This window comes from Rhinatrema bivittatum, chromosome 16 (genome assembly GCF_901001135.1).
Source record: "Rhinatrema bivittatum chromosome 16, aRhiBiv1.1, whole genome shotgun sequence".
NCBI lineage: Eukaryota > Metazoa > Chordata > Amphibia > Gymnophiona > Rhinatrematidae > Rhinatrema > Rhinatrema bivittatum.
The window spans coordinates 54,511,609-54,522,549 of NC_042630.1; the positions used below are offsets into that span (position 1 = coordinate 54,511,609).

At 41.8% G+C, this 10,941-nt stretch overlaps 1 protein-coding gene across 1 annotated transcript; it reads right to left on the minus strand.

Annotated features, from left to right (window-relative positions):
- Positions 1–9,728: 9,728 nt before the first annotated feature.
- On the minus strand, positions 9,729–10,565 carry LOC115077693 (olfactory receptor 5V1-like). The gene has a single exon (XM_029579984.1). It carries the CDS (start codon positions 10,563–10,565, stop codon positions 9,729–9,731), a length of 837 nt encoding a protein of 278 aa, XP_029435844.1.
- Positions 10,566–10,941: the final 376 nt, after the last annotated feature.

The following is a 10,941-nucleotide window of genomic DNA, read 5'->3' on the forward strand; positions in this document are numbered from 1 at the left end:
GAATCACGTGACGCCGCGTCACTCCGACGTGACGCCGACGTCACGTGCTCCTTGAAAAGGAGTTCAGGAATGGCGTCCTGACCCCGCTGGACCACCAGGGAGTTTTGGTAAGTCTTGGGGGGGGGGGGGGGGCGGGATTAAGGCAGGTGAGGGGTTTAAATTTTTATTTGCACATATGGACATAGACTCAACTTATGGAATTCTCCATATGTCCATACTGACCGCAAATGGGACTCCCTTTCGACTTATGGACTTATGAACTTAAACATTTGGTCTGCACATCCCTAGCCAGTATATAGTTTTTCAAAAACAAGACTTTAGTTACAAAAGTGGGAATCTCCCCCCTCCCCAAAGATATGGTAACCCAAACATCATTTCATAAGGAGACACTCCTGTGTCTTTCCTGGGGTGGGTCCTTACCCTTAGCAAAGCCAGGAGCAAGCACTTAGTCCAGGGTAATTTAGTCTCCAACATTAATTTGGAAATTTGTTGTTTCAGGGTCTGATTCATTCTTTCCACTTTTCCGGATGATTGGGGATTCCAGGGGGTATGGAAGTGCCAATTGAGCCCTAGGTCTTCCATAATTCCATGCAAAATCTTGGAAGTGAAATGATTCCCTCGATCTGAGTTAATATTTTCCACCAAACCATACCGTGGGAGAATTTGTTCCAGAAAAACCTTTATAAGTCCTTGGGCCATAGCTGATGGCATCCCATGAGGTGGTCCACTATCACTAGTAAGAACTTAACTCTCTGAGAAGGGGGCAGTACAGTAAAATCTACCTGTACACTCTGAAAAGGTCTTAAGCCAGGTGCCCTTCCTCCTGGCGAGGTTTTTCATAAGATTTTCTTATTTATCTTTTGACACACTGAACATCGTTCACATATTTGCTTTGCCACTGTATAGAGCCCTATGCAGCCATATTTCCTTAGAATTTTATCATAAAGGGCCTGAGCTCCCCAGTGGCTTCCATGATGTAAAAGTGCCATTATTTCTCGTACAACTGGCTTCTTTAACATCTGACGCCCACCTAGAAGGAGCCAGGCTCCTATCTCACTTTGAATTGCCACTATCTCACTGAGTTATGTCTGTTCTTCTTCACTAAATATTGGCATAGTTTTAACAGGAACCAGGGCAGGCACCAATGTACACAGACGTGCTTTCTTTCCACTCTGCTGCTTTCTTAGCAGCTTTGTCTCCCAGCCTATTTCATCTCGCTTCTGGAGTGGTGGACTTCTGATGTCCTGGCACATGAACAATGGCAACTTCTTTTGGTAGCATTAAATGCTCCAGCACTTGGGTGACCAATTCCTCATGCACCAATTCCTTGCCCCTGCTGCTTATCAGCCCTCTCTCTTGCCAAATTTTTCCAAAAGTATGCACTACACCAAAGGAATACTGTGAGTCTGTGTATGTTGATCCTCCCCCCTTTCTCCATCAGCTGCAGTGCTCGGTCCAGAGCATACAGCTCACAAGTTTGGGCTGACCAGATGTTAGGTAATCTCCCTGATTCCACTGTCTCTAAAGTTTCCCCATCTACCACGGCATACCAGTTATGTCGTTTTCCCTGAATACATCTGGATGAGCCATCCACAAACAGCCTCCTTCCTGCATGTAAGGGCTTGTCAGACAAGTCCATTTTTACTTTAGTCTGCTACTCAATTATATCCAGACAATCCTGTGCTATATCTATCTCCCCTCCCTCCCCTTTCAAAAGGAATTCTGTGGGGTTTATGCTCTCATCTGTTGTTAAAATCAAATGATCTTTTTCCATTAGATTTGCCTTATACTTCAATATTCTGGAATCTGTGAGCCCCCTTTCAGCCCGCTGTGTTAGAATGAACCTGCCTGAGTGTGGGGTGCTCACTACCAGTGCTCCCCCAAAGGCGAGCTGTCTGCTTTCCTCCACTAACAAAGCCATTGCTGCTATGGCCTGCACACTCACTGGCCATCCCTTAGATACTGGGTCCAATAACTTAGAAAGAAATGCACCTGGATGTTTCTTCCCTCCCCAGGTCTGTGTGAGAACTCCTAATGCAGCTCCCTCATTTATGGTTACAAATAAATGAAATGGTTTCTCTAATGATTGCAATGCTTGGACAGGAGCAGTGATTAAGTCTTTTTTTAAATCTTCTAATATGTTCTTCTCCTTTGTCCATTGTAACTGTTTCCATCTCCTATTAATTTAGCATACAGGGGCTTCGTTTTCTGAGCATATGAATCTATCCATAGTCTACAATATCCCACCAGCCCTAGGAATTTTCTCAATCCTCACTTGGTATTTGGCACTGGCTGTTCTGTAATTCCCTGTATCCATTCAGGGTATATTCTCCTCTGTCTCTCACTAATCAAATGCCCTCAATATTTTACTTCTCTTGCTACATATTGCAGTTTTGTTTCAGATACCCAGAGACCCTGCTTGCCCAGGAAATTAAGTCGCTGGTTTGTGGTTTTCTTCACATTGTCTTGCTTTTTCCCCGAGAGTAACAAGTCATCTACGTACTGTAATAAATGAGTCCCCAAAGTTAGGGGGAAACCTGTTCCAAAACCTGTCTGAACAAGTTAGGAGATTCCGTAAAACCCTGGGGAAGACCTTTCCACCTGTAGTGCTGCTTTCTCCCAGTGTGAGGGTCTTCCCATTCAAATGCAAACATGTCCCTGCTGTCCTCGGCTAATGGGCATCTTTGAAATCTATTGCACTAAACCACCTGCGTTCCTGGGGAATTTTGCTTAGCAATGTATACGAGTTCGGGACTACTGGATGCCTAACTTGTACTATTTTATTTATCTCTCTCAAATCCTGAAATAACCTATAGATGCCATCTGGTTTTTTTTACGGGGAGGATTGGGGTATTATATGGAGACATGCAGGGCTCAATCTGCCCATCTTGCAACAATTTATTAATCACTGGCTGCAATCCTTTTCTGCCTTCCAGGGAAATAGGGTATGGTCTCCTACATCCTGTCCCTGCTTCCTCTTTTAGTTTAATCTGCAAGGCTGTTGTCCAGCCCTCCCCTAATTCCATCTCGCACCCAGACCTCTGGTTCTATTTCAGCTTCATCTTGGGGCGTAAGTGGGTTCATGTGGATGACCAATTGGCCTCCTTCCACCTGTATTTGTACTCCTAATTTAGTTAACAAATCCCTTCCTAATACATTACACCCTGCCTCTGGGATGTAAAGGAGATTTCCTTTTACCTCCTTTCCCTGTCTCCCTATATTTGTTTATTCTAACACCTTAACAGAAAATTGTTCTTCCTTTACCCCTGAAACTGTCAGTTTTTGAGGCGTTATATTGACTCCTACTGGTAAGTCTACCCCTGAGGATCTAGCGGCTCCTGTTTCTACTAAAAAGACTATCTCCTCTTTTTCTGGTCCTACCTCCAAATTTACCAAGGGATCTTGGCAGGACCTAAAAGTAAGTAGCCCCTGACCCCCTATTCACTTTCGCCCTCCATCACTGAGAAGATTATTTCTTCTTCAGTATTTGGGGACATTCTCTCTTAAAGTGCCCTACCTGTCCGCAATGAAATCACCCTGCCTGGTTAGGATCCTATCCTTCTCGGGTTTCCTGCTCGAGGGGATCCCATCCCTCTTGAACCGGATGGGGCGAGGGGATCCCATCCCTCTCGACCCCCTTTTTCCAGGGGTAGCGAGCCCCTGGACTTTTATTGAAGTTTCCTTGCCTGGAGTAGTGAACTCCTGGACAGAAGCTTTTTTCTCTCTGGCCTCGGGATCCCATGCCTGTTGGCCCAAGGGAACCTTTTTCTATGTTTTCTGGTGGGCGAGTAGGGTGTTTTTTCATTATTTAATTTACTGTATTTACCATAATCCTTGCTTTCTGTCTCTGTTTCTCTTCTTCTCTTCTTACAAACACTTTCTGTGCTTCCTTTAATAGCTCCTCTATAGACTTCTTTTTTCCATCCCCTCTATCTTCTGTAATTTCTTTTGAATGTCTGGCCAGGACTTTGTGACAAAATGTATTTTTAATAATCCCTGGTTTATGAGGTAATCTGCTATAAAGACAGAATATTGTCTCATTCTGGCCCTGATGTGTTCCTGGAATGCTGAGGGGGTCTCATCACGTTCCTGTTGGACTGCAAAAGCTTTTGCTACATTTTGGCTTCTAGGCACTGCTTCTTTTATTCCCTTTACTATCAGGTTTTACAAATCACTCATATGACCCCCTTCCTGCTGGTTCATTATTATTCCACCCTGGGTCCTGGATGGGATATTTTTGTTCTGTAGTAATGTCTTGTCCTTGGTGTTACCTCTCCCAAATTTTCATTCCGGCTGCTCTAATCATTGCTGTCTCCTCTGCTATAAACAGGATCCCCATAATTGACTTTAATACTCCCCACGTATAAATATTAGCACCTAAAAACTGATCCACCTGGTCTGCCAACCCTGCTGTGTCTTCAAGTAAGGATTTCATTTCCTTCTAGAAACTTCTAACTTCTGTTCTTGTAAGTGGGCTACTAACGTACCCAATCTCGCCTCCCCCCACTGGCACTGGGTTTAAGCTTCTCAATTTTCTCTGACTTTTTACTCCTCCCTCTGAGTCCTGAGTCTGTAGTTCTGGGAAAAGGATAAAGTTCCATATCTTTCTTTAACAGTTGTACCTCCTTTTTTTAACACTGGGGGTTCTCTTTCCCTATCCCTTGACCTTCGCTCCTCCTCGTCTTCTAGGTCCCTTTGTGCCGCAGCTGCCACTCATTGTCAAGATCATCCTGCCCTGCCAGTATCAATCCTTCTCCCCTCGTCTTGGTCCTAGCACTATTACCTGTGTGCCTGCTTCATAAGCAGGAGGGGCATCAGGAAGAGTGGCATTAGGGGGTGGATTCCCACCAACTACTGGGTCAAAGGGCAGTAAATGTTCTAGGGGATCCCATCTCTTTAAAACCTCAGTGTCCTTCCATATTTCATTATGGAAGGACACTGAGGTTTTATTTCATTTATTTTTATTTTATGGAAGGACACAGTGTTTTATTTCACAGGCTCATATCATGGCCTTTATAACAGGGTGGAGTTTATTCAGGTTATGTGTTTCTGAGAGGGGAGGGTTTTGGGAAATGTGTTCTGATTTTTTTACCTTTCTGTTAGTACAAGGTCTACATTAATTGGCCTGCTTCAAGCAGCAGCTCTGTCAGTTTCCTCTTTCTGTAACTGCTGGGTCAGAGGCATTAAATGATTTCTTAAAATGGAGATTAATCTTTCTCTCTCTTAATTTCCAAGTAAAACTACAATTTAAACATTTCTTTAGCTCTTTCTACTGTGTTTAGCAAAGCAGCAAAGATATTTATCAAGCGATCAGTTCTTCCTACTCTATTCTAGCAGCTTTCTTGTTTCTTATAGTAGTTTTAATATCAGACACATAAAGCAACTTATATTTGTTATTTTCTATGAATATGTAATAGCAGCATTTGAGCTTTACTTCTCACAGAGGGAGCCGGCCAGGACAGTGCCATTTTGTGCTGTCCCACTGAAGTTTGTAATGGCAGCCGGCCAACGTGCACAACTCATGTCTGCTTGGAGTAGCAGCTAAGTTGTGAAATAAAAAAGAAAAAGGTAAGTTAGGTGAGTATTAGGGGTCAGTAAGGAGAGGGGAAAAGGGAGGAAGGTCAGTTAGGGGAATAGGGAAGTTATCCCTCAGTGTGCTCCTTTATTGGAGCAGACTGGAAAGGAACTGGGCAAAGGCCTGATCGCATCTCCACGTGTTTTTTTTTTTATAAAATACCCCCCTTGCACGTGGGTAGCTGATTTTATAACATGTGCGCGTCACTGTACACATTTTATACAATTGGTGCATCCCTTTAAAAATTTACCCCATAATGAAAAGAGAAGAGGACAAAACAGACCCCGAGGCACTCCAGCTAATAAAGGAAACCAATCTTCACATTTCTGACCGTTTCTGATCTGCTGTTCTCTTGCTGTTGAAATGGAGATAAACCATTGATAAACATTACCTTAATACCTAAATATCACAAACTCTGCAACAACTTGGCATGGCATACAATATCAAATATGGAGTTTTAACATAAAAAAGTGTAAAATCAGGCAGCTGTGATGTGAAATATACCTTTAAATAATTGTTTGCTTCAAAAGTGTTTAGTGTCTGGCATTGTAGACTTCAAGCTTATGGCTATTTTTAGGGCACATGCACATGCACATGCACATGTACATGCACATGCACATGCACATGTACACCCAATTTTATAAGTTGCGCTCACAGGCACAGCAAGTTATAAAATCAGGGGTCAGCAAGCACAAAGGGGTACACAATTGTGCATGCTGCCGTCCCCCCAAATCAGAGCGGCCTGAGAGGGAACTTCTTTCCCCCCTAGCCTGACCTGCCCACCCCTTCCCCTAACCTTCCCCTTAGCCCTACTCTAACCCCCCTGACCTTTATTTTTTTATTTTTTTTTTCAGAGGTTTAAAATAACTTTTATTAATAAAAACAATACAACAATCAAAATGGATAAGATCACTTAATACACAGGATCACAACAAAGTCCCAACACAACGATGTGACCTCATCAGAGCTGTCGCAGAGCTAGTAAAAACCCAATCAGACATTGAGTAAAGAGACTACAGATGCCTATACAGATCAAAGTTAAGCACGGGGAGGTGGGTACATTTATTACCTACCATATGTTTTACTTCTGCATCTTTGATATGATACAGATATTTGCTTTACTAATCAAAAATCTTTCAATGTGGGACATAATTAGGTATAGCACATCACTAAATAGTTAAGAAAAAAAAAAAAAGGAAAATAATTCATTGGAAATAACTCTGCCCAAAAAACTGAGCAGCTAGAGATTAAGCTATAAGAAAAAAAACAACTAAACACCATATTATAAAAAGGTTTAACACCCTGAATCCTACCTTCTTTCCCCCTTTACAAAACAAGGAAAGAAATAATAATTCTGCGACTTGCCGGCCAACTGCCAGTATGCAATCCTCAGCACAGCAGCAAATGGCCACTGTGCCAGGAGCCACTGACCCCACCCCCAGACTGCCCCTTTCTGCAAGCCCCAGGACTTACATGCATCCCGGGGCTATACACGCATCACCGGGCCTTTTTAAAATAGGCCTGGCATGTGTAAGGCCGGTTACACGCGTAAATCCTCCAAATTTATGCGTGTAACCTTTTTTAAATCCGGCCCTTAACTCTTTGCTTCTCAAGCTGTAAATCAGAGAGTTTAGCAGTGGGAGAGTGAGTATATACACTGCAGTGAGCAGCTTGTTTGATTTCACAGAACTTGCTGAGCTGGGCTGCAGATAAACTCCCATCATAGTCCCATATAACAGAATGAGGACTGTAAGGTGGGAAGAGCAGGTGGAGAAGGCCTTGATTTTCGCCCCTCTAGAATGCATTCTCAGGATGGTGGAGATGATAAAGGTGTAGGATGTCAGGGTTAGGCGAAATGGAGGAAAAGTACAAAACACAGATTCTATGAAATTCAAAGTTTCAATGACTGAAGTGACTACACAGAAAATTTTCAGCAGTGCTGTGAGGTCACAGAAGAAATGATTGATTATATTGGAGTTACAGAAAGAAAACTGGGATGTAAGGATAACCTGTGGCAAAGCATCTATTAAACCTGCAGCCCATGAAACAGTTGCTAGAAGAGCACAGACCCTCTTATTCATGATGGTGGTATAGTGCAGGGGATTGCATATCACAACATAACGATCATATGCCATGGCATCCATTTTCTTTGAGAATTACCTCTTAACTTTTGTGAGATCTCCCAGACTTATGAAAATCTAAGCAATCCATCCATTTATTATTTACTGAATTATGCTATACCTATTTTCTCTGTGGTTAATGGTTCCATCCAAGGCATGAATGAGACCATTTTCCTTCTGAAAATTCATGTATAGATAAAATATACCCATAGACTTTGCAGACATTTTAAAATTACCTCATAACTCTTGTGAAATCTCCCAGACCTATGAAAATTCAGAGCAATCCATCCATTTATTATTTACTGAAAGCAGAACTATGAAATCAAAACTATGAAGTCAAAACAACAGCCTCCTTGCATGCTGCATTCAATTATGCTTTACCTTCCGATAACATAGTGCTCATAAATATATAGCATGGGCTTAAACTTATTGACAGAAAGAATCCAATGGTTGACCAAAATATATCAACATAAGAATAAGCTAAAAACCCAGAAAAATTAACACAAGATGCACCATGAATTACAGAAATTTTTTTCTCATTCAAAAAGACCTCATAGAAAGCCACACTTTGTCCATGCTAATTAGCATGCAAAGGCTTAATGTATACCATTAGTATAATCATAGATCTTTTGTTTGATTTTTTAGTGTGCTTAGTGAAATTAAAGTTACTGTGATTGTCCAAAATAATGTCTCATGCTGTATATCACTCTTTTGTTATTCAATATATGTACTTTTGTTGCATGACAAGCAATGAGAAGAAATCTTGAAAAACTTAGCTGGGAAACTGCCAGAAATCTTAATCGGAGAGGCTTGAATGGTGTCAGCCCGACACGGACTGCGTTTCGGCATCAAACTACCTTCTTCAAGGGGCCAATAGCTTCTGTGAATGCAAACATTTATCAAGAAAAAAATATAGCAGGAAATGCAAATATTCAATTATAATCACCCAGGTACTAACATATAGAAGTAGCAGCGGCATATTCTGAACCGGTAATTTGTTTCCTCTATCAGAGGGGCCGCACAAGCATCATTTTTAAAGGGATGAACACCAATGGACAGGTACCACGTTAGAGTAAAACAGTGACATCATTAGTTGCCATGAATAGTTTTTTTTTATATACGATAGAATACCATTCAAGGCAGCATTGAGTCCATTAGGTTGCATGCGGTTTAAGTGAAAAATCCACTGTTGTTCGCGATAGGTTAGACGTTTTTGTGGATCTCCCCGCCCCCCAGAAAATACAAGGATTCTATCGATCACCCACCACTTAGGATCCATGAAAGATTGCTGGTTTAGTAAACAATGCTGTACTATTGGAGCTAACAGTTTTTCAGTATTGAAACAGCTCCGATGTTCAATAAGTCTGGTTCTGATAGCACATTTAGTCCTACCTGTATAGATTTTGTTGCACGGACACATTAAAAAAACAACAACCCCAAACCCACTCCAACCCTTAAAATGTAATTAATTGCAACCCCCCACCCTCCTGACCCACCAAGACTTGCCCGACTCTGCCCCCCCCCCCCCAAGACATACTGAAAGTCACCAGTGGTCCAGTGGGGTCCCGGGAGCGATCTCCCCCTCTCAGGCCATCAGCTGCCACTAATCAAAATGGCGCTGATGGCCCTTTGCCCTTACCCTGTGACAGGGGCTATCGGTGCCATTGGCCGGCTTTTGTTACATGGTAGGAGCAAAGGACGGCCAGCACCATCTTAAAAAATTATATTTATATTTATCACTCCTTATTGTTATAGTTTAATTCTGCCCTATCTTCCATCTTCCATGTTTTACGCTCCCTGTTTTAATGTAACTTTTCATTTCTACCTAGATGTTAATTTGGTTTTCCCCCTGTTCTATTGTAAACCGGTACGATAAGACCTGGTCTTGAGTATCGGTATAGTAAAAGAAGTTAAAAATAAAATAAAAATAAAAAAATGGTGCGGGCTATCCATTATCCAGTTTTAGAAAGTAAACTTCCTGTATTCCTAGGAGAGTCTTTAGAATCCAAGGTTGAACAGGTATTTTTAAAATGTTAAAGTCTCATAAATGTTGACTTCCTGCTGAAGGATTTCTTCAGGGCCTCTTTTAGCTCCTTGCTTCTCAAGCTGTATATCAGGGGGTTTAACAGTGGGAGAGTGACTATGTATATTGCAGTAGGCAGCTTGTTTGATTTAATAGAGTCCCGAGTCTCAGGATGCACATATACTCCTATTAAAGTCCCATATAACAGAAAGATGACTATAAGATGGGAGGAGCAGGTGGAGAAGGCCTTGCTTTTCCCTTCCTTAGAACGGATTTTCAGGATGGTGGAGATGATGAACACATAAGATGTCAGAGTTAGGAGAAATGGGGTGAAAGTTGTGAAGGTCCCCTCCGCAAAAGTCATAATTAGAATGAAGGAAGTGTCTGTGCAGGAAAGTTTCACCAGTGCTTCAGTTTCACAGAAGAAGTGATTGATTACATTGGAGTCACAGAAAGAAAACTGAGCTATAACAATAGTGTGAGGTAATACCTCTATTGAACCTGTTATCCATGAGGCTGCAGCCAGAAGAGCACAGACCCTCTTATTCATGATAATGGTGTAACGCAGGGGATTGCATATTGCAAGATATCGATCATATGCCATGGAAGTGAGAAGGGTAAATTCTATTCCTAGAAACATCATGTAGCACTGCAGCTGCAGGATGCATCCACTGAATGATATGTTACCATTGTTTGATAAGAGGATTGTCAGCAGTTTTGGCATGATGGTGGTCAAAGAGCAGATATCTAGCACAGATAAGTTAGCCAAGAAGAAATACATGGGAGTGTGCAGGTGTCGATCGGCACATACTATGCAGATAATGAGGAGGTTCCCCAGCATGGCCATCAGGTAGAGGAGTGAGAAGAGAGTAAAGAGAGGGATCTGCAGCTCTGGGAATTCTGAGAACCCCAGAATCAGGAATTCAGTCACACTGGTCCGATTTCCTGTTTCTCTGGATTCAAGCTTCATGGAGAACTAATGAGAGAAGAATCAAAAGTATAGCAAAAAATGAACCCTATTTAAGCAATTCAAAGTCCCAAAAATGACATCACAGAATATTTTTAAAAATCTTGAAGTAAACAAATCAATGGAACCAGGACCAAGTATAAGAAAACATTTCTATTAGAGGTGGGAAAAAGAAAACATTTGTTTTGTTTTTCGTTTCATTTTTAGAGGTTTGATTTCCCATGACTTATATTTCGTTTAATGTTTATTTCATGTA

Bases quoted from the DNA above. Each gene is read 5' to 3' on its own strand.
- LOC115077693 (XM_029579984.1), bottom strand. From the start codon at position 10,565: ATGGCCATGCTGGGGAACCTCCTCATTATCTGCATAGTATGTGCCGAT.